The sequence below is a fragment of the Saccopteryx leptura genome, chromosome 5, assembly GCF_036850995.1.
Source record: "Saccopteryx leptura isolate mSacLep1 chromosome 5, mSacLep1_pri_phased_curated, whole genome shotgun sequence".
In the NCBI taxonomy this organism is placed as follows: domain Eukaryota; kingdom Metazoa; phylum Chordata; class Mammalia; order Chiroptera; family Emballonuridae; genus Saccopteryx; species Saccopteryx leptura.
The window spans coordinates 197,218,607-197,241,995 of NC_089507.1; the positions used below are offsets into that span (position 1 = coordinate 197,218,607).

At 45.6% G+C, this 23,389-nt stretch overlaps 1 protein-coding gene across 3 annotated transcripts; it reads left to right on the forward strand.

Moving 5' to 3' along the window:
• The first annotated feature begins 103 nt into the window (after nt 1–103).
• AURKA (aurora kinase A) lies at nt 104–22,376 on the forward strand. 3 transcript variants are annotated; one of them, XM_066387443.1, is made up of 10 exons: nt 1,694–1,814; nt 1,908–2,143; nt 2,970–3,016; nt 10,485–10,764; nt 12,156–12,210; nt 13,199–13,390; nt 14,929–15,067; nt 18,596–18,744; nt 21,402–21,576; nt 21,692–22,376. In XM_066387443.1, the coding sequence occupies exons 3-10, from the start codon at nt 2,975–2,977 to the stop codon at nt 21,875–21,877; spliced, it is 1,218 nt and encodes a 405-aa protein (XP_066243540.1). In that variant the 5' UTR covers nt 1,694–1,814; nt 1,908–2,143; nt 2,970–2,974; the 3' UTR covers nt 21,878–22,376. The 3 variants fall into 3 exon arrangements, with proteins under 3 accessions (XP_066243539.1, XP_066243540.1, XP_066243541.1); XM_066387442.1 differs by lacking the exons at nt 1,694–1,814; nt 1,908–2,143 and adding an exon at nt 104–236; XM_066387444.1 differs by lacking the exon at nt 1,694–1,814 and having other exon boundaries at nt 1,898–2,143.
• Nucleotides 22,377–23,389: the final 1,013 nt, after the last annotated feature.

Sequence of the window (23,389 nt, forward strand, 5' to 3'; positions counted from 1 at the left end):
CCCCACTTCCGGGGCTTACGGAGCAAGTGCGCCTGCGCGCGGGTCCGCCTTCCTTGGATGTGACTCAATCCGTCGCCTTGGCTGTAAACCAATGAAAAGACAGCGTCTCTCCAGCCCAGGCCAATCAGCTTTGGGAGTAGAGAGTGTAACTCTTATTTAAAATGACTCTGAATCCTAACGGCTCGGATCTCCGTAGGACTCGGCGGCTGCTTAGGGTCGGAGGTCGGAGCCGACAGGTGCTTTGGCCTTGGGGCAGCTCCGTGAAGCCGGAGGGCGAGGGCGGCCGGACTGGGTGGCCTTTGAGTGGCTGGCGGGACGGGGGGCGGGGGAAGCAAAGGGGGTGGTGGGGCCGCGGAGCTGGGGAGGAAAGAGTCGGGGTGAGAAGGCCTCCCTCGGCCCCGCGTCCCCCTCTGCCCTTCCCCTGGCCTTCCTCCTCTCTCTGCCCTCCCTTCTCCTGTCCCCCCCCCCCCCCACTGTCCCCTCTTCCCCGTCTTCCGTCCCCCATCCGCTTTCCAAGCGCCCTCCGTGCCGTTTTGGGTACCAAGGCGCCCTCCGCTGATGGGCTGGTGGGCTGGGGGTGGGAGTGCTTTCTAACGAGGTTCTCGTGTTTACTGAGCACCTGGGTGAGAAAACGTACAGAAGGTATTTGCTGTTATGGAGTTGACATTCTAGTTGGGGTGGGCAGACGACGAACCAGCAAGGTAACTTGCAGTAGTGCCGAGTGTTAAGGAAAGGAAACAGCAATGTGTGCGGTAAACCGGGGCGGGGCTAGAATAGCCAGGAAAGGCCCTTGTCCTGGTTTGGTGGGTGAGTGGGTGAATAAATGATAATCTCTTCGAAGAGGCCTTCCTGGGCTAGTGCTTTTCAAACCTTAGACTACCCATATCGGGATTCTTGGGGGTCCTTGTTAAACGGATAGACCCACCTAAGGAGTTAGAAGCGCTTGGGCATAGGACTCAGGTGTTTCTTTTTATCAAGCCCTCCAGGGAACTGATATTATTGAGAACTAGTCATCTGGGGATGGTGCAAATGTAGCTTCTGATTTGTTAGGTCTGGGGTTGGGCCTGGGAGTCTCTATTTCTAACCATCCTTGTGTTACTGCCCTTGACTTTTTTTGGACAGAGAGAGAGAGAGAGTCAGATAGAGGGACAGATACGGACATACAAGAAGGGAGAGAGATGAGAAGCATCGATTCTTTGTTGAGGCCCCTTAGTTGTTCATTGATTGCTTTCTCATATGTGCCTTGACAGGGGTGGGGGGGTGGGGGCTTCAGCAGAGCGAGTGACCCCTTGCTCAAGCCAGCGACCATGGAGTCATGTCTATGATCCCATGCTCATGCTTGTGACCCCGTGCTTAGGCTGGTGAGCTGGCGACCCTGGGGTCTTGAATCTGGGTCCTCCATGGCCCATTCCAGTGCTCTATCCGCTGCGCCACTGCCAGATCAGGCTACTGCCCTTGACTTTTAATGTCTTTTCCTCCTTAATATTACTTGTTTGAATTAAATTCTCTTTAGCAACATGTTCATTTCATTTCCTCTCCACTCTTCATTATTTGTGCAGCTATTAGTAGGTTCCACGAAGGAAGGAAAAGGCTAAACTCACAGTGTTATTAGATCTAAAAGTTTCTGGTTTAGAATAGCAGGATTCCTGGTTTGAACCACAGGAATCTTGTGAAGGTCACCTGGTCCTGTGACTCCTGAACCTGGCTATAGGTCAAAATCACCTGAGAAGCAGTCTTCCTGGGGTTTTTTCCTGAATTTCTGGATCAGAATCTTAATCCATTCTGCTTATTATTAACCTTCCTGGGAAGGAAAAGTATGTATATTAAATTGGAGCAAATACCTGTAGTTTCTATTGAATATGTGTCCTTTTGCTTATGTAATCAAGTCTGCTGCTTACATTTACTAGGGAAAGTGAAGAAAGCCGTAGAGCCTGTGAAAAATTAACGTTTGCACGACACGAGCATTTATTTCCAACTCCTTAGTCTATTTCTGCTAACCCACTGTCTGATATAAGGACTCTAGGCTCGTTAGCTGCAGTCCCATTCTTCAAGGTGGCGCTATTTGCATGTTCATGAAATGGCTATGAAAGCTTGGGGCTTGGGAATGCTTTCTGATTAGATTCCAGAATTCAGAGAGCACAAGGTAAGAAAAACTGCAGAAGGATTTCTGCATGTTCCGGGAGAGACCTTGAACTGAATGCCACTAAGCCATTGCTTTCATGGAGCTTACTATTTTTTTTGGAGATACTGAGCAGGTAGCTGGATTCTGAGTCTGGGGAGAAAGACGGTAAACAAGATATTAAGTAAGGGCTATGAAGAAAAATAAAGGAGAGATGGTTTGAAAGGAGACATCTGAGTGGAGACTGAATGAAATGAAGGAGCAAGCCACACTTCTGTTCAGGGGAAGAGCTTTATAGGTGGAGGGAATGGAAGTTCAGGGCCCTGTAGCAGGGGACTCGAGGAAAGAAAGGAACCCTTTAAGGCTGGTGTGTAGTAGAGGAGAGGAGGTGAGGTGAGAGGGGTCAAGGGCCGCATTCTGAGACTTCTTAGGCTGTTGAAAGGGGAGGCGAGAGCTAGCATTCCTTGAGGTGTCCTTAAAGAGGATTTTTTTTTTTCCCCAGAGGCCGCAGGTATGGAAGCAGGCCTGTATACTCGTGGACGTGATCCATTAGAGAGGAGATGATGGAGTAGAGGGATGAGTCAGTTCAGGAGTGAAGTTTGAGTACCAGGGGAGGAAGGGGATGGGAAGGGAAGCTGTGCAATGTGCCAGGGGAGAGGTTGATCTTATGGGGAAAATGCCCACACCTGAACTTAAGTTCATGAGGAAACAGTGCTCCCATATCAGCTTTGTTTGGACAAAGAAAAATGTAAAATTCTGTGTGTTGTTGAGGCTATGACCCTGATCTAGCATAACAATACTTTGAAGCAGGTGGGTTTATATAAATTAAGAGTTCTTTTTTTCTTTTCAGGTGTCATGGACAAATCTAAAAAAAATGACATTTCAGGGCCAGTTAAGGTAAGTTGAATAACCTGTAATCTCAGTCACATTTATAGAACCCAAGTGGAAAATGGTCTTCTATCTGGAATTCTTGTCCTTTACTTTGGATTTGTAACTTTAGGTGACTTTTCTCAGCATTCAGGAATGTTTTGGTGATTATTTCATTGTGTCTTTTTCTACTTTGTCTTATAGTTAGTTAGCTGTTCAAGTCTGTATTCTTCCCTTGTATGCAGGATAATGTACACAGAAGGTGCCTAATGCAGGCCTGTCCTTGTTTGCCAGAAATTCATTTCTTTGCCATAGTTTGTTTTGGTCTCAATTCAGGGAGTAGTAAGATCAGAGGGATGTCAAGCACATGTTAGTTAATGTTTCCTGGGACCCCGCTTTGAGCCAGCTTCTGGGTCAGATGCAGGGACTAAGAGCTCATGATCTTTCATTTTAAGAAACTTAGAGCCCGGTTGGGGAAGTGTGTGAGCCAATACTGTGCCTTAAATGTCAGTAGGATCTGAGTGATTCCAAGGAGGGATGCTCTATTCAGATTGTGATAGGTTGGAATCCAGGAGGACTTCACCAAGGCAAGACCCCTGGCTCTTAGCATTTAATGAAAATTTGTGGAGCAGCTGGGTGAATGAGTCTCTCATATAAAGAATCTTTAATGCAGAGGTCCCCAAACTTTTTACACAGGGGGCCAGTTCACTGTCCCTCAGACCGTTAGAGGGCCGCCACATACAGTGCTCCTCTCACTGACTACCAATGAGAGAGGTGCCCCTTCCGGAAGTGCGGTGGGGGCGGGATAAATGGCCTCAGGGGCTGCAGGGGGGGCTGTAGTTTGGGGAAGCCTGCTTTAATGTAAGTAATTTCCAGGAAATCAGCATAACTATAAATAGCTTGGGTTTCTTGGGGGGTAGGGCTGGTTTTTAGAAGTCTGTATCATCAAATAAAGGGATACTAACCCTTTTTTCCTGGCTGAAGGTATAAAATGACCAATAGAAAAAGGTCAACCTGAGTCACTATTTGATTCTCAATTCCTATGATAAACATCATTTTTAAAAATTGCTCTATTTAAAATGTCTGTCAGTGCCTGAATGCCTGCTATGTAGTGGGCGCTGCTAATTTCAGAAGTAATTGACTTTGTTACAAACTTGGAAGCCCATCCTTGTGCCAGGGAGCTGTGATGGCCCTGACATGCCCCTTTCCTGCGCGGATTCCTCACTCGCTAGGCAACTTCCAGTGGCTGGAGGAAGTGTCTGTCCTCCCCATTGCAGTCTTAGACTTAAATTAACTGTGTTTTAAGTTGGTTTCATCCTACTTACAGGCATGTAAATAACATAGTTTGGTAATAACTTCTTAAAGAACCATTGTTTTCCCGTTTTGCCAAAGCTCTTTTGGCTCAGGTCCATTTTATAAGTAATACTTGGAAAAGAACCAGTAGTAATAAGCTTTTTGTGGGAAATCTGGCAAACACAAAAATTCAGACTGTCTTTTCCATTGTTGAACATTTTGATATACTATTTTTCTTTTTTAAATCATTTGTTTTCATTTTCAATTGCAGATGACATACATTATTGTATTAGTTGCAAGTGTATACCTCAGGGATTAGACCAGGGGTCCCCAAACTACGGCCTGTGGGCCACATGCGGCCCCCTGAGGCCATTTATCTGGCCCCCGCCGCACTTCCGGAAGGAGCACCTCTTTCATTGGTGGTCAGTGAGAGGAGCACATTGACTATCTCATTAGCCAAAAGCAGGCCCATAGTTCCCATTGAAATACTGGTCAGTTTGTTGATTTAAATTTACTTTTCTTTATTGTAAATATTGTATTTGTTCCCGTTTTGTTTTTATACTTTAAAATAAGATATGTGCAGTGTGCATAGGGATTTGTTCATAGTTTTTTTTATAGTCTGGCCCTCCAACGGTCTGAGGGACAGTGAACTGGCCCCCTATGTAAAAAGTTTGGGGACCCCTGGATTAGACATTATATAACTTACTAAGTGATCATCCCAATAAATCGCACACTCATCTGACACTGTAGTCATTAGAATATTATTGACTCTACTCCTCATGCTATACTTTGCATACCCACGACAGTTCTGTAACAACCAATTCGTATTTCCTGACCCCTTTACCCTCCCAACCCCTCACCCACTTCCCCAGCACCTCTCCCATCTGACAACCGCCAAATGTTCTCTGTTATCTATGAGTGTTTCTTTTTATTTTGTTTTTTAGATTCAACTGTTTTTATTGTATTTATTGCCATTTTATTGTTCACATTTTTAATATTTTTTTCTTCTTAAAGAAGACCCTTTAACATTTCATGTACTACTGATTTGGTGGTGATGAATTCCTTAGTTCTCTTTATCTATCTTTTGATTCTATAGCTTTACTGGGTAAAGTAATCTTGGTTGTAGGTCCTTGGTTTTCATCACTTTGAATATTTCTTGACAAACCCTTTTGGCTTGCAAAGTTTCTGTTGAGAAGTCAGCTGACAGGCTTATGGGCATTCCCTTGTAGGTAATTAACTGCTTTTCTCTTGCGGCTTTTAAGGTTCTGCATTTGTCTTTGCCTGACGGTGGTAATGCAGTGGTTAGAGAGTTGACTGGGATGCGGAGGACCCAGCCTCAAAACCTTCAATGTTGCCCGTTTGAATGTGGGATCATAGACAAGATCCCATGATCACTGACTTGAGCCCAAGGTCGCTGGCTTGAGCAAAGGGGTCACTGGCCTGGCTGGAGAAACCCCCCCAGCGCACATATGAGAAGCATTCAGTGAACAAGTAAAGTGATGCAACTATGAGTCAGTGCTTCTCATCTTTCTTCTCCCTTTCTCCTCTTGCTCTCTCTTAAAAAAATGATTCTCTATTTGTCTTTAACCTTTTGCATTTTAATTATGATGTGTCTTGCTGTGGGCCTCTTTGCACTTCTTGGACTTGTATGTCTTTTTCCTTCACCAAGTTAGGGATATTTCCTAACATTATTTTTCAAATAGGTTTTTGTAAAGCCAGGAGCCGCCATTGTGGCCATTCACATGCAGGTTCGCATTTGATTCGGACAGTCGGTAAAGAAACAGCGGAGCCAAAAACTGATGGGCCATAGCCTTTAATCCTACCTTGCACCCGGCGGGCAAGTAAAAATACACACTGGGCTCCAAAACCCAGTCACACTCAGTGCTCACAAAGCCACTGACTTATCCGAGTTTCCTAGAATCAAAGATTTCTAGCTCACCAACCTTCTTCTCCTCAGTTCCCCATTTCCTTCCTTATCCCAGATACAAACTCTACACAAACTGGCATCTCACTCAGCACTCCGCCATCTTGGCTGCTTCTCCTGGCCTCCTCCACGTGGCCTCCTTTAGCTGCTTGGCTCTACTCTCTCCGCTCTCTCATGCTAACCTCAGGAACCAAGAGCCCAAGCTCCCACTTCGTCCCCATTTTATAGTGTAGCAATCCAAACTCTTAATCCAATATACAAAACAGGGAAGTCCCTAATACAAAGTCACTTCTCTAAGGCATGATTGGATTGTACCGCCCTACATCAAAAAGGGTAGGAAAGGCTTAATCCCAAAACCAAGCCCCAGGCTACAAGGATCCTGCCTGCCCACAGCCCAGAGACACACATTAATATCACCTGGGCGACGGCATCTTTAACAAAGTGAGCATAATACATTTTATCTGCCCAACAATCCACCCCTATGCTCACTTTACTACCTACAATTTACATTACCAGCATACCTGTGCAAGGATATTAGGCACATTACACAGATTACAACAGCAAAAATCATACAGTTTCAACAATTACAAAGGTACACTTCACCAGTCTCTGAGCACTTAGCCCAAAGCGCAAAATGTCCTTGGCTTCTTTCTAGCCACGGGAAAAGCTTCCCGGGGTAGGAGAGTGCTTCCAGCAAAGTCATCCCCCACCCCCATCAGGGTATTTTACATTGTCCAAAATCTGTAATCCGAAAGTCCATCCAAAAAAGGAGCCAATGCCCACTCCGGTCATAGTCCAGGAAATCAGCCCACGCACATAGGGCGTCAGCCACCCCCCTCATCCCTGCCATCCTCGCAGGTCTTACACTGTCCCAAAGAGGAGCACGTGGCAATGGCAGTCAGCATTTCCATCTCTGCTCCAAAAAGCATGTCCAGGCCTATGTCCCAAAATCGCAGACCTACCGGGGCCGCAGTAGGTGCTCCTTCCAGCTGGGCTTCCATCTTCTGGAGACTGCAGATCACAACTCCAGTCCGATTCTCCTCATCCTCCAAAGAGGAACTGAAAACACCAACTCCTGCTGCCAGTCTCGAGCCCCGGGCTGCCGCAGCCTTCTGCTCTGCAGACCTTGCAGCTCCGGGCCCGGCCTCAGCTTCAGCCTCAGCCCCAGCCTCAGCCTCAGCCTCAGCCCTGGCCTCCTGCCACTGCTGACTCTCCGCAACATCCAGGGCAAGCTGCAACTCACGAACCTCTGAATCCTCCTCCAGCGTTTGCTCCATTTCCAGGCGAATCTCGAACACCTGGTTGGCCTCCTCCTCAGGTGCTTCCTCCAGCTCCAGGGTCAGCATCTCTTTCTCCTGCATTTGCTGCAACTCCTCCCGCTGCTCGGTTTGCAGGTCCCGGGCAGCCTCTTCAACAGAGCTCTCGGTTTTCTCACGCATGGCTGTAAAAGTCAGCCAGCCTACAATCCCCAAAAGGACAGCCATGGGGAACCCTAACACTAGCCAGTCCTCTACTCCACCACTCAAAGACTCCTTGCCGATCTGTATCGAATCCTGCCGACTACGCCAAATGTAAAGCCAGGAGCCGCCATCGTGGCCATTCACATGCAGGTTCGCATTTGATTCGGACAGTCGGTAAAGAAACAGCGGAGCCAAAAACTGATGGGCCATAGCCTTTAATCCTACCTTGCACCCGGCGGGCAAGTAAAAATACACACTGGGCTCCAAAACCCAGTCACACTCAGTGCTCACAAAGCCACTGACTTATCCGAGTTTCCTAGAATCAAAGGTTTCTAGCTCACCAACCTTCTTCTCCTCAGTTCCCCATTTCCTTCCTTATCCCAGATACAAACTCTACACAAACTGGCATCTCACTCAGCACTCCGCCATCTTGGCTGCTTCTCCTGGCCTCCTCCACGTGGCCTCCTTTAGCTGCTTGGCTCTACTCTCTCCGCTCTCTCATGCTAACCTCAGGAACCAAGAGCCCAAGCTCCCACTTCGTCCCCGTTTTATAGTGTAGCAATCCAAACTCTTAATCCAATATACAAAACAGGGAAGTCCCTAATACAAAGTCACTTCTCTAAGGCATGATTGGATTGTACCGCCCTACATCAAAAAGGGTAGGAAAGGCTTAATCCCAAAACCAAGCCCCAGGCTACAAGGATTCTGCCTGCCCACAGCCCAGAGACACACATTAATATCACCTGGGCGAAGGCATCTTTAACAAAGTGAGCATAATACATTTTATCTGCCCAACAGTTTTCAATTTCTTGTTCTCTTTTTTTCAACTTCCAACACTCTCATGATGCAATTATTGGTATGCTTGAAGTTGTCCCAGAGGCTCCTTACACTGTGCTGTTCCAATTAGGTGTTTCTTTGTTTCCTTATATTCCGAATCGCAGAGTTGATCCTTGGCTTTGTCTACTGTTAAGTCCCTGTGAAAGAGTCTTCAGTTTTTCTGTTTCATCCTTTTGGCAGCCTCCCTGTGGTTGTTTCTTTGGATTAGGTAGAGCTGCTATGTCTCCCAGGCATGATAGAGGCCTAATGGAGTAGGTGCCCTGTAAGGTCCAGTGGCACGGCCTCACTCCAGCTGGACACTCCAGGTGTGTTCCCTCCACCCCCATGTAGGCTCTGTACACCCTCCTGTAGTGTAGCCTTGCTTGCTGTTGGCACCTCAGTGAGAGGTGTTTCCCCCCAGGCCACTCCGCTGCAAGGACTGGCAGAGACCACTGACCTCCACCACTGGAGGATCAGCTGTGCAGGAGCCCACCCCCCGGAGCAGGACTTACTTCAGCTGGGCTGTGATGCCCACTGAGTCTACCCTTTAAGTGTGTCCCTTGTGGACGTGTTTGGTAGTGGTGCTTTGATATGGTCTTAAGCTGCCCACTGGGTGTGCTGGGTCTGGAGACTCCTGGGAGGTGCAGACCAAGGTGAGCCGCCACCTGTGTTCTGTCCAGGGCCTCCCAGCATGAGCTACAAAGCTATCTGCTGATGACTGCTACCAGGGCTTGGAGGTGCCCTGGTGAAGCCAAGCTGTGAACCATGTCTGGCTGCTGCTAGTGTGGGCCTGCGCCCACTTAGTGAGAGGTGTGGGGCATGCTGAGAGGGATTTTAGGAAAATCTGAAGCATGAGCCAGGACAGGCCATTTGTATGGAAAAGCCACTGGAAATAGCTTGGGTGGGTCTGGAAGTTGGGCAGGGCAGGGCCTCAGGGAATCACGAGGGCGGGGCAGACACTTTGAGCCAGGTAATGGAATCTCAGATATGGCAACTGGCCTGACCGGGTCTGTGGGGGCAGGGCTCACCGAAAGAACAATGACCTCTGCCAGCACTTCTGTCTGGAAAATGTGCCCCCAACTCTGTCGTCTTGAGGCCGGACAATTCAGTTTCTCCCTGTATGTCTCTGGTGCCTTTTAAGCTGCTCCCGCAGCGCTGGAGCTCAGAGGGAGTTGGTCTGAGTAAGTCTATGTGCAGGCCATACCAGAGGAGCTGCCTGGGGCTCTAGCTGCCCTCTGTCTCCCTCAGCCCTAGTGCCCACTGGGTTTTACAGCCAGAGTTACGGGAACTTGTCTTCCCAGCCCTGGAACCTTGGGCCCGGCGACCTGGTGTGGGTTGGGACCCATACTCCTCAGGGGGAACTTGCACAGCCAAGATCTCCCTCCCGATTTTAAACTGCTCCACAATTTTAAACTGCTGCACGTGGGTGTGGGACCAGTCGGCTCCGAGTCCTTGCCGACCCTACCTGTCTTGATGGAGCTTCTTTAATTCCCTAGTTGTAGGACTTCCATTCAGCGTGATTTCAGGCAGTTCGAATGATGGCTGCTCTGTGGTGTGGTTGTAATTTTGATGTGGTTGTGGGAGGGCGTGAGCACCTTGTTCACTTACCCTGCCATCTTAACTGGAAGTTTATTTTTTTCTAAATATGTATTGTCAAAGAAATTTCAGTGCAATTGGGATTTTGTTATAAAGTTTTTGTACTGCTGGGTTTTGCTAAATGATAATTCTCATCATTGAATTCTTAGAACGTGTTTGTCTCCCTCTTTCAGTGGAAGTTGAGTTGGTGACCATTGTCTATGGGAGCATCGGGGAGGGTTAGGAAGTGTCACTGAGGTGTCCCTTTCAGCCATGCCCCCACAGTACCCTTCAGAAGCGCTGGTTAAAGTAGCTTTCCCTCCCTCTACTTCAGTGGCGTCATTACTTTGTTATTCTGGAAAACAGACTCAGACTATTCAGCTTTCGTTTGTGAAGACCTTGAAGCTTTTCTCTTCCCCTCCTACTCTAGACCACAGTTCCAGCTGGTGACGGGCCAAAACGTGTTCCGGTGACGCAGCAGTTTCCTTCCCAGCATCCACTGACTGCAAATAGTGGCCAGGCGCAGCGGGTCTTGTTTTCTTCTAATTCCTCCCAGCGAGTTCCTTCACAAGCACAAAAGCTGGTCTCCAGCCACAAACCGGTTCAGCATCTGAAGCAGAAGCAATTGCAGGCAGCCAGTGGCCCTCGCCCTCTCTCCAGGCCACTGAATCCCACGCAAAACAGTGAGCAGCCCCAGCCACCAGCTCCTGGTGAGTCAGCTTTTTGATCTCATTGGATAGTCATGCTTTCTAGTTTGCTTTAAAAGACAAGAGTATAGACTGTGTTTCACATTGTTTGGAGCCCTAGTTTTTATATTTTTTCCATTGAGACTGGGAAGAAAATTTGATGCAGGTTAAAGTAACAGTATTTCCTGTGAGCCAGGCCTGTGTGAAGAAGACCGGAAGCCTGCCCTCATGATACATTTGAGGAACTGAAGAATTCCAGGGTTCCATGGCATGAAGGGAAATTGGGGCAAGTGGGTGGGCTGAGGCAGCTGGGCCCAGATCACTGTGCTGAGGAGTGGGGTTGAGGAGTGGGGCTTCGTCCCCGTGCATGGGAAGTTGCCAGAGGGTTTGTGAGCAGAGGGAGGGCTGATGTGCCTTGTAGAGACCTGACTCTGGACTCCGGTGTGTGGATGGAATTGGAGTAGTGATGCTGGACCCAGGGGTGCCAGATAGCAGGGAGGAATGGATTAAGGGGGTGGAGTGGAGAGTAAGAGTCACTAGTTACCACCTGTTGAGTGCCCACATACAGGAGGCTCTGGGATCAGCCTTTCTTCACCCACCTTGTCTCTTTCAATCCTTGTAACTACTCTGTGAAGGTAGTCACAGTGATTGACTCAGTTTGACAGAGGAGGAAGCTGAGACTCGGGAGCATTAACTTATCCAAAAACAGCCTTGATGGGAGTAGGGGGTGCAGGCTGGTTAGAACTGGGCAGTAAACCGGACCTGGGGGTAGTGGTTGTATTGATGGCATTAACTGAGATCGGGAACCATGGAAAGAGCCGGGTGGTCCTACATTCAGATACCTGAGCACACCATGCTGTGCTGCTGTTAGAGTCTCTGGCTGATGAAAGTTTTACGGTACATTTGACTAAATCAGTGGCTTATTTCTGCATTTTCCCGACAGCAGATACAGTAGAAGGAAGGTGGTAGGCTTAGGTTTATTGCGCATTGGAGCCTGTGGACAGTTGGCGGGCCCACCTCGTGTGGAAGAGGTGACAAGGTGGGAACTTGTCATGACGAGAAGACATAGTCTGCCTTAGAAGCACTTCATTTGTGAACTGAGACTTTGGGGAGAATCTGCAGTCTGGAGTCTTTGAGTTATTGAAAGTTATTGAAAGGCCTAACTATACATATCTGCTCATCGTGACTAGAAGTCTGTTGGCTTCATAGCGGGGCAGTTAGATTAGGTTGTGGTCGACCTTTTGTCTTTAAAGAAAATTAAAAATGGCCTCGATCTATAATTCTGGATATACCATTAATATTTTGGTGACTGTTGTTTGATTCATTTCTATTCATGGGTTTTTAACTTAGTCTGTATAGTTATTCTAAAAATCTATAGTTATTCTAAAAATAGGTCTTTAAATTATTCTGTGTAGGAAATGATTCTGAAAAGGAACTGGCATCAAAAAAGAAAAATGAAGAATCAAAAAAGTAAGCTTTCTCTTATGAAATTCTGTGCTATCATTCTAATAGAAGACACCATTTAATTGCAAATTTAATCTTGGAAACTCTTTAAAAAATAAAGAGGTCTTTATATTTTCATTTTGAAAATATATTCCCAAATATTTAACCTTTATAAAAAAGAGAAAAGGCATTTTAATGATGGACGTTTACTTAGAAATTTACATTTGTTTTTTGTTTTTCCACATTAGAAAAAGCTGTGTGAATCTGATACAGAAATATGTAAAATAAGTTTCTTTTTACCCTCAGAAGTAGCCATTACATATGGTTTATATATGTTTCTGGTTTCCTATTTGTATATAGAAGTGCAAGTTTGTTTTAAAAATGAGGTCATGTTGCAGAAGTGTATATACATGTATGATTGTCTGAGTATAATTAATAGAATTACTATATTCTTTATAATAAAACTTGGCTATATCTTCCCCAGATATTTTTTAAAAGCCTGTTGTCAATCTCTGAACTGTCTAGACTCTGGACTGTGCTAGGAAGAGCCACAAATGAACCAACACTCTTTTGCTTTAGCTGCTTTGCAGAGTTTTCTGAGAATCTAATGGTTCTTCCCCCAGCTGCCCTGTGGCTGCATTCGGCTTGCTTATGAGAGTAGTTCTCCAGCCCCGAGAGTGTCAGAGTGTCAGCATCTCTGGGGTTTGAGAAGAGAAGGCTATGGTTGTTTGCAACAGCCCACGGCTGGTTCTAAGGCATCCTTCTTTCTATTGACTTACCAACCCTTTTTATGGTCTGCAGTGTTGCTAATAGGTCTGTATGCCTTAGGAGCTCCATTGTGTGTTTCAGCACTGAAGCCCAGGTTATTGGCACTGACTCACAGTCCTTGGCAGGCAGGTGTGGGAGTGGGGGGCGGGTTAATGTCTGTGGCAACTCATTTATTGTGGTGTTGGCTTGCTTCTGACAGAGGGTACATTCTGAATACAATCAATATAATGATTCAATTTTTTCTTAGAAGGCAATGGGTTTTGGAAGATTTTGAAATTGGTCGCCCTCTGGGTAAAGGAAAGTTTGGAAATGTTTACTTGGCGAGAGAAAAACAGAGCAAGTTTATCCTGGCCCTGAAAGTCTTGTTTAAAGCTCAGGTGGAGAAAGCAGGAGTTGAGCATCAGTTGAGAAGAGAAGTGGAAATACAGTCCCACCTTAGGTAAGTTTGCAGGTGGTCTTGGAAAGAGCGAGGTACAGAAGTTAACAGTTACTAAGATGCACTTCATAGTCCTGTAGAGAGGGGTGACATTTTTCAGTTTTCAGAGACTTTTCTAGACTTATGTGCTGTGGTCCTTAAAAACATCTTGAAGGTGTATGTTTTTTTTTTTTTTAATTTTATTTATTTACTTATTTTATTTTTTTACAAGGACAGAGAGAGAGTCAGAGAGAGGGATAGACAGGTATAGACAGACAGGAATGGAGAGAGATGAGAAGCATCAATCATCAGTTTTTTGTTGCAACACCTTAGTTGTTCATTGATTGCTTTCTCATATGTGCCTTGACCGTGGGCCTTCAGCAGACCGAGTAACTTCTTGCTCAAGCCAGCGACCTTGGGCTCAAGCTGGTGAGTGCTTTGCTCAAACCAGATGAGCCCGCACTCAAACTGGCGACCTTGGGGTCTCGAACCTGGGTCCTCTGCATCCCAGTCTGACACTCTATCCACTGCACTACCGCCTGGTTAGGCTTGAAGGTGTATGTTAATGGAGTGGTTTACATGAACACAATTTTTTTGCTTGGTGGATACTAACGGGAATGACACCTCTTACTCTGAGTTACAAGCAAGATGTTGCAGGTAGCCTGCAGGTTGACTTTGACTGGTGGGTCTTTTTTTTTTTTCTTTCAGTGTTTTTTAAAACTTTGATCAGTTGCTGATACTTAAAAATCTGCCTCATGCCTGTAGCCCTGCTTGAGAACAACTGGCTGGAGTAGATGAGGGCTGATGGCTTAGATAGGCTGTGCTCGTAGCTGCCCGGAGCCCTCAGCGGCACAGAAGACTGCATTTAAGTTCTCTCTTCCAGCACTCGGTATCAAGCTGCTGTAGGAATGCCACATTTCTTGTTTTAATTTGCAGGAAATTAATATTTCGCTGAGTTTTTTCCCTCAAGAGTAAACGTGGCCTGCCTGACCAGGCGGTAGCACAGTGGGTAGAGCGTTGGACTGGGATGTGGAGGACCCAGGTACGAGACCCCAAGGTCGCCAGCTTGAATGCAGGCTCATCTGGTTTGAGCAAAGCTCACCAGCTTGGACCCAAGGTCGCTGGCTCAAGCAAGGGGTTACTCGGTCTGCTGAAGGCCCACGGTCAAGGCACATATGAGAAAGCAATCAATGAACAACTAAGGTGTTGCAACGAAAAACTGATGATTGATGCTTCTCTCATCTCTCTCCATTCCTGTCTGTCTGTCCCTCTCTCTGACTCTCTCTGTCTCTGTTAAAAAAAAAAAAAAAAGTAAAGGTGGCCTAAGGAAGGAAATAATAGTCTTAGATAAGCCTGAGGTCCATGAATAACTTGAAATGCGTGTAAACTGATATGTGGATATAGCTATTTTTCTAAGTGTTTCAGATTCTCAAGTTGTCGGGGTCGGGGTCGGGAGTCCTGTGACCAGAACCGATTTTCACCACTGGTTTCACATGAAGGGTTTGTTTGGTACTCAGCGCCTATTCTTGGATCTGCTTTAGAGCATTCATCCTTTGTTGTAGGCATCCAAATATTCTCAGGCTGTATGGTTATTTCCACGATGCCACCAGAGTGTACCTCATTCTGGAGTATGCGCCTCTTGGAGCTGTCTACAGAGAGCTTCAGAAACTGTCCAGGTTTGATGAGCAGAGAACTGCGACCGTAAGTGTTCATTCACTGTCCAGAGCAATTCCTTCTCCTCTGTGCCCGTCCTACACAGCGCTGTGCCTTTCCCTTTCACTCTAGGAGGGTGGGTTTTTCTTTATGCAGTGACAGCTTAATAGGATCGAATATTTGAAGTGGGAAAATCAATCACTATACTGTATACACAGATAAAATCAGGTACCAGGTAGTTTGTGGCTGGTTTGTTTTTTAAGCTGTTTTTCTGTAGAAATGTATATGAATTCCCCTCCCAGCCCTTTTTTTAACTGATCAATTTTAGAATAGTTTTAGGCTTACAGAATAATTGTGAAGATAGTACAGACCTGTTTTCTCCTATTAATAGTACACACTTAATTTCTCTAATATTTTACATTAGTATGGTACAGTATCCTAAGGAAGAAATTTTGATACACAACTGTTAACTGAAGTGCATACTTTATTCAGATTCCCTTAGTCTGTCTTATGCTTAGACTGGGGTCTGGGTTTTGAGAGGAAGATCGCAGAGGTGAAGTGCATTCTCGTCTCAGATCAAGGGTTTGCACTGACTTATCTCTGGGTGCTGGCCTTGATTACCTGGCGGAGGTCGTGTTTGTCACCTTTCTCCCTTCCCACACTACTCCTTCAAAGGAAGTTACTATGCAGAGCCACACTTAAGGATTGGGGCTGTGTTCCACCTCCTACTGGGTAGAGTATCTACATAAATTATTTCAAATTTTCCTTACATATTTATCAGTTGTTTATTAATATGGACTCATCAATGTTTTATACTTTGAGTAACAGTCCAGTACTACTTTATTGTGATGATCAATTCCTTCTTTGTCCACTGGGAGTTCTTTCACATGGTTTTTGTGGTTTTGGGCATCCCCCATCCTTATGGGTGTGTGGTGGTGGTTTTTATTTTAAGTTTTCTGACATTGCAAGATGCTTCTGCCACATCTTGTATATTTCCTATCCCAGTCCTACACTCACCATGTTTCCAAGGAGTCCTGGTTCTTTTTATTGAAAACTGTTATTAGAAACCAAGATCTGGGTGCAAGAAGTGCTCATTGCTACTGGAGTGTCATTAGGCTCTCAGCTGAGAGATCAAGGAAACGTGTGTGTACTCTGTGTGTACATGCGTGTATTTGTCAGTATTTCTGCATTCATCTGTACCCATTAAGCAAAGCACGAGTTCATTACTGTGGGGATCATTCTGCCCTTGCTTTTCTGTAACCTCCCATTCCAACATGGGTAGACGTGGATTCCAGTCTTTCATCCATTCATTTCATTATTCAGTGCCTGTGTTCATGTGTACTGGTTTCAGAACTGTTAACCAGTTACCCCTCTGGAAACAACTAGTATATGCATTTTAGATTCATCTGTGTCTTTTCAGGCTTCATATAGCTCATTTCTTTGTATTGGTGAATAATATTTCATTATAGAGTGTACCTCAGTTTAGCCCTTCACCTGTTGAAAGGAATTTTGCTTGCTTCTAGCTTTTGGTGATTATGTGATGATGCTAACAACATTTGCATGTGGGTTTTTGTGGGACATAAGTTTTTCGAATACGTTGGATAAATAACTAGGGGTGCAATACTTGGCTTGTGTGGTGAGAGCACATTTAGGTTTGTAAGAAACTGTAAAGCTGCCTTCCAAAGTGGCTTTACCATCTTTTTGTTCCAACCGATGAACGCGAGTCCCTGTTGCTCCTCAGCCTCTCCAGCAATTCATACTGTCAGCGTCTTTGGATTTCAGTCGTTCTAATAGGTGTATAATGGTATTTTATTTGAATTTGCAATTCTCTAATGACGTATGATAGTGAAGGTTATTTCATATGCTTATTTGACATCTCTAACATCTTTGAGTTGTCTTATCAGATCTTTTGTTCATTTTTAAGTTGTTTTTTGGTCATTTTAATTGTTGAGATTTAAGTGTTCCTTGTATATTTAGGATAGAAGGCCTTTAGCACATGTGTGTTTTACAAACGTTTTCCCCCCCAGTATTTGGCTTGTCTTCATTCTCTTACCTGTATCTTTCACAGAACAGAAGTTTTTAATCTTAAAGTCCAACATACCAGGTTCTGTTTGGGGTGGTAGTTTTTCCCCCATGGATTGTGCTTTCATTTGAATGAAATTACTTTGAAGAAGTTGAAGTCTTAATTTGGGCTGCTTTTAATTGAACAGCAGGTGAGGGGCCTATTGAATGGTGGTTTCTTTGATTTGTTCTGTTTCTCGGTGGAGATCTCTGGGCACTCTGCACTCTCATGTTGTTTGGGGCATTGATTTAAATGGCATTAAATTCAGATGGCTTTACTTTTACTAGCTGAAATCACAGCACTGTTGGTGAGTTTGCCCTCTGGTCTTGTCTCTGTAATGAGGACATACTATTTTAAACCTAATTTTAAATGATTGCTCTTTGGATAAATAAAAACAGATTTGTTTATATTTCTTCTTAAAATATTAGCTAATCAAATTAGTTTTTTACTTAATTGGCAATTAATACTTACACAGTTTTCTTCAGTCCAGATGGAGTTCACTTTGGTGTGAGCAGATAGCTATTTGAAATAAAAGACTGGTTCTTCCTAAGATTCTGTGTGGTAGTTAGGATGAAAACACACACACACACACACACACCCACCATCACCCCACCACCCCACCCCCTGTTTTTCTTTTCTGATGAATTCAAATAAAACTAATGATAGAGCAATATCAGGGAGTTTTGTAGGGCTCCACAGCGTGGGAGGGTGGACGGTCCCAGAGAGTGTGGTTTGCTAATACTTCATGTCTTGAACTGAGTGGGGAAGCTCATTGCCCTCTGAATTCTCATGTTGAAAGAAGAGCTTTTGTTTCCACTTTCAGTTTATTATGGTCTAAATTCTAATTTATATATGTTAGAGCAAAGTCTGGACTTCCTAGATCTTTCTTGAGTGGAGATATAAACAAAACTAACGAAAGGACTGACTTGCTTGTGTGCTTTAAGCGAATGAATTGGTTTGTCCCGAATTTAACGTGCCAGCACACCTGCTTCTAGTCTGTGTATTGTTCAGGATTACTCCCCGCCCCAGTCGGAGTGTAAATGTTTAGCTTCAGATAGATCCTTTTGTTGTAAATTGATCTTCGTTTTAAAAATGGGAATTGACTGTACTTGAGAGATTTTTGTGTGTGAGTATGTGTGTTTAAAAAGTTAAGACTGACTCCCTAATTTGTACTGGTTGTTCAGTGTTGCCCTAATTGGGCCACAAATTGTCAGGTGGGGATATAGCTATAGCCCATCAGTGTCTTTTCTGTCTCTCCATATCACAGCTGCTGTATTAGCAAATAAACAGTTTCTTACCGAATAACTTATACTTCATGCTGACCACTAATTTGGTTCAATTGTTATTTTTTTTCTTTTCTTTTTTTTGAGTCATCAATTGCTTCTAGCTTTCACTTTGAAACCTACATAATGCTAAATATTTATGTGTACATTGAGTTTTCTTTCAGAAGAGATGTCCAGAATTAACTTTTTATATGAAATCTAAGACAACTTTTTACACTTTTTTAAAAATAGTATATCACTGAATTGGCAGATGCCCTGTCCTACTGCCATTCAAAGAGAGTTATTCATAGAGACATTAAGCCAGAGAATCTGCTCCTTGGATCAGCTGGAGAGCTTAAGATCGCAGACTTTGGGTGGTCCGTCCATGCCCCATCCTCCAGGTATGTAACTTTAGAGCTGGAACTGGTTGGGTTTAACAAACGCCCAGTGGCTGACTAATCATGAGTTTAAGTAGTAAAATACCTAAGCATGCGTGCTGTGCTGAATTGGGCTGGGTAACTGACACAACATTTTGGGAGTAATTAATACCCCCCCCCCCAATAATAAAATAGTGTCTTCATGGACATTTTTATTCTGCAGCCACTTGGGCTCTGTATTTGTCCTAGGCCTGAGGATAAAGATGCTTAATGTCCTTAGGGGCTAATAAATGGGACAGATAGGTAAGCAGCTATGACAAGCATATGACAGAGGAAAGGTCGGATGTGTAGAGGGGAGGAAGACCTTATACCTAATGGTGGCTGGAGGCAAGTTCCAAGGGCAGCACCAGGAAGGTCTGGAGTGGAGGGCGCAGCCCTGAGGAACTTCCACAACCAAATTGGTTTGGGTGGAACTTTCAGGTGGTGGCTCAGGATTCTCTTTGGTCTGCTGTTGTCAACATGATAGTCCTTTCTTATCCCCTCTTAAAGCCAAAGCAGAGAGATTGACCCAAGAAAACAATTTAAATCTTCTGTGAACTTTGCAAACAAGAGCTACATATTCTCTTGTTTTAAATTTAATTTGGGTTTAAATAAGCTTTTGAAACCACATGTGAAGTAGAGCATTTAAAAGCTTACATTTACAGATAGGAGTTTGTCCACTTTGTGGTAGAACTTAAAAAATTATAGCCAGGTTACTTTGAAAGATAAAGCTAGTTCTTTAAATTTTAAAAATAAAGCTAGTTAATAAAAATTGTATAGCCTGACCAGGCAGTGGCGCAGTGGATAGAGCATCGACCTGGGATGCCGAGGACCCAGGTTCGAGACCCCGAGGTCACCAGCTTGAGCGTGGGCTCATCTGGTTTGAGCAAAAAAGCTCGCCAGCTTGGACCCAAGGTTGCTAGCTCGAGCAAGGGGTTATTCGGTCTACTGAAGGCCTGTGGTCAAGGCACATGAGAAAGCAATCAATGAACAACTAAGGTGTTGCAACGAAAAACTGATGATTGATGCTTCTCATCTCTCTCCGTTCCTGTCTGTCTGTCCCTGTCTATCCCTCTCTCTGACTCTCTCTGTCCCTGTAAAAAAAAAAAAAAAAAATTGTATAGCCCAAAATAGGTGCCGTGGGGTGGGGTGAGCTTTGGGTTTGTTGCTGACCATTTGTAATTGTTTCTCGCAATGCATTGAATCTGCTTTTTAAAAAATCTAGTTGTCTATCACTAGTGGGCGCTGTTGGCACCTGCTGAGGAAAACAATGACAAATTGGCTTTGTGGCATCACAGGGTGAAAATTGTACTTTAATTCTTCAATGGTGTCATACATGTTGATGGTCCCTTCACTCTGCTTCCCAAACATTAATGACCATAAGAGCTCCCAGGTCATTATGTGCTGTCATTTGAGAAACCCCTGACTCAGTCTGCCTCCCTCATCTTAGATGTCTGGGGAGGTAGCTCCTAATCCTCAGGCCCCATTTAGTTAAGTGAACACGTGTGTGCTCGTGGGGCTCCAGGCACGACCCAGCGTAAGCTTCGATGGCAAAGAACTGCTATAAAGCAACAAAGACCTACATGGTCTTTGCCTCGGGTTTGTCTGCCACCCCCATTGTATTTCCAACCTTCGTTATAAAAGCTCACTCAGATGCCAGAAGCGCCGCAGTGGTGGTGGACTGCTCACCCGACTGCCCGGTGCCTACACTCAACAGTTAACATTCCGCCATGTGGGCCGTGTCTGCTTTTTTTAGTGAACCTTCAAAAATAAGTTGCAGACATCATGATGCTTTGTCCTTGGAGCACTTCACTGAGCAGCTCCTAAAAATTTGGACGTTGTCCTATCTAATCCCAGCCATCTTCACTCGTAAGAAAAGTAATAACCTTGGTAATAGCTAATATTTGGTCCTTGTTCAGATTCCTCTAGTTGTCCAAAACTTTTATAGCTGTTCTTTTAAATCAGAATCTAATCAAAATCCATGTGTTTTATTGTATTTCATTGTCTCTTTGCTCTGCATTTCGACCAATCACCCCACAATTTACAATGGATTTTTCTGCCTGTGGTGTCACTTAGCTTTGCCCTCATCTTCTATATTTGCTAAAAACTGAAAATTGGGCCTAAGGGTCTGAAGAATATTTTTGGCAAGAATACTTCATAGGCCACCCCCAAATTTTAGTGTCACTTGTACCAGTGATCCGTCAGACCGCAGTATGTATCTGTAGCCCAAATCTAGTGCTTTCACAGTGGCCCAGTTTAGGTTCTTGTCATTAATGTCACCTGGCTCTTCAGCTTCTTAGCATATCTGTCCTGTGAAAAATACAGAATGCTAAATTGTATTTACAGAGAACTTTGGCTGCTTTTATATAGTAGTGATACTTAAAATTTTTTATTTTTACATCATTTACGGAGTTTCTGAAGTTGGACAGACTTGGGGTGCAGCTGGGTTGCTAGCCGTGTGATCTTGCACAGCTCCCTCCATCTGTTTCCTATCTGAACGTGGGGCTTTATGACAGTGCCTACTTCCTAGCACAGGCTCTGCCTGGGAAGAGCTCAGCCAGCGTCAGTGGGGTGTTAGTGACTGTCAGCAGCTGTTGGGATCACAGAAACAAGCATGTCAACCTGTGGCCCCCTCGTTCCAGGAGAACCACCCTCTGTGGCACCCTGGACTACCTGCCCCCAGAGATGATCGAAGGCCGGATGCACGATGAGAAAGTGGACCTCTGGAGCCTTGGAGTTCTTTGCTATGAATTTTTAGTTGGGAAGCCTCCATTTGAGACAAGCACATACCAAGAGACCTACCGGAGAATATCGCGGGTAAGACACTGGAAGGGCCCATTGCTCCTGTTAGAGCTCTGTCCTTTTTCCAGCCTTCCCTTTAGGCTACAATCTAAGCCACGTTTGTGACCATCTGACACTTATTGTACTCTAGGTTGAATTCACATTCCCGGACTTTGTAACAGAGGGAGCGAGAGACCTCATTTCAAGACTGTTGAGGCATAACCCCAGCCAAAGACTGACCCTGAAAGAAGTACTTGAACACTCCTGGATTACAGCCAATTCCTCAAAACCAGCAAGTAGCCAGGAAAATAAAGAATCAACTAGCAAGCACAGTTAAGAGTCTTGCAGGAGGCGGAGCCCGTGAGCCAGCGCTGCCGTGTCATCGGTCGGAAGCACACCTGACGTGACCTTATGGCCTGCAGTCTGCAGCACTATGGAAATATATATATATATATGTTATTTGTTACCAGGCGGGCAGTACCTCATCTTCCCATTGAGAAAGTCCCACTGCAGTAAATGTGACGCTCTGAAGTGCAAGTAGCCATGAGAATCGTGCTAACTTCACTGGTTTCATCACCCGGAGGCGAGGTTCCTGTGCAGCCGCCTCGCAGCCTGTTGGGACTAAGCTGTCCTCGTTTGGTGGAAGGTGAACTCAAGAGTTGATTGTGGGCCGAGTGGCCCCTTTGTCCTGACCCAGCCAGTTCAGCAGCTGTGCAATAACCTTCCAATACCAGTAGTGTGTGTGTAACTTATTGGGTGGCCACACCTGGTAACACTGTCAGAATGAGTATATGATTCTTTTAAATGTTATAATAAAGAGATGTGCAGAGACTGTCCCTTCTGGACTGCCCTGTCATCCGTTACGCCCGTTGTCTAGTCCTCCGTACCCACTTACCTCCTGACGGGCTGTAGACAGGAGCACGTGCTCTGCCTCCATTGCAGGACCACCTGGCACACAGACGAGACACGGCTCTGCCAGTTCTACATGTTAAGGGCTTTTAAAAATTGTTTATGTTTTAAGTATTGTTTTTATAAATACATTAAGACGTATACAAAAAAGGGTTTCCCTTTGAAGTTCTCCTGTAAACCTTGAAATTGCAGTGCTGTCCCACCCAGGGTCCACATTCCACCTTTGAGCAGTGCTGGGCCGAGCCCAGGACTGGGCAGAGGCCAGGCGGCCCGCGTAGTGCTGTCCGGCTGAGGGCGGGAGCTGGCCTGACCTCTGAACACCCTCCCTTCATTCCCAAACCCACCCTGCCCTGGGTGGGACACAGCTTCGGAGCAGGGCCACTACCATGGGGGCAGATTGTGATGGGGTAGAGGTTGGGAGAAGTGTCCAGACGAAGTGGCATCTGAGGCTCGAAGGACAAGGGAGGATTAGAGACCAGAGTGGTAGGAAGCCCCTCTTGCTGAGGGACGGGCCAGCGGGAAACCTAGTCCAGAGCTGTGGCTGGGTGACTGGGTGACCAGGTGGTGGCGGTGCACCAGGAGGTTGGGTGTCTGGGCATCTGGTGCCCTCTCCTTCCTGCTGACTGTCCCGTGTGCCTGTGAAGTGTTCCTTCCTTAGGCAACACTCAGTGCAGTGCTTGACAACAGCCCAGGTCACGGAGCAGACTCCTGTCAGTCCTCTTCCTGGGGACTCGACTGACAAGGCAGTCAGTGGTAGTTCAGAGTGGGGGCTCCTGGGAAGGCACAGGGCTGAGCCGAGGGGTGCGCTTCGGGGGTTCACCAGAGCTGCAGGTAATCAGGAGACAAAGGGAAGGAGTCGTGGGTCATCCCCACCTCCACCTGCCCGCCTCTGGGCTCTGACCCTGGTCTCACCAGGATAGTGAAGGGCCCCATAAGTGGG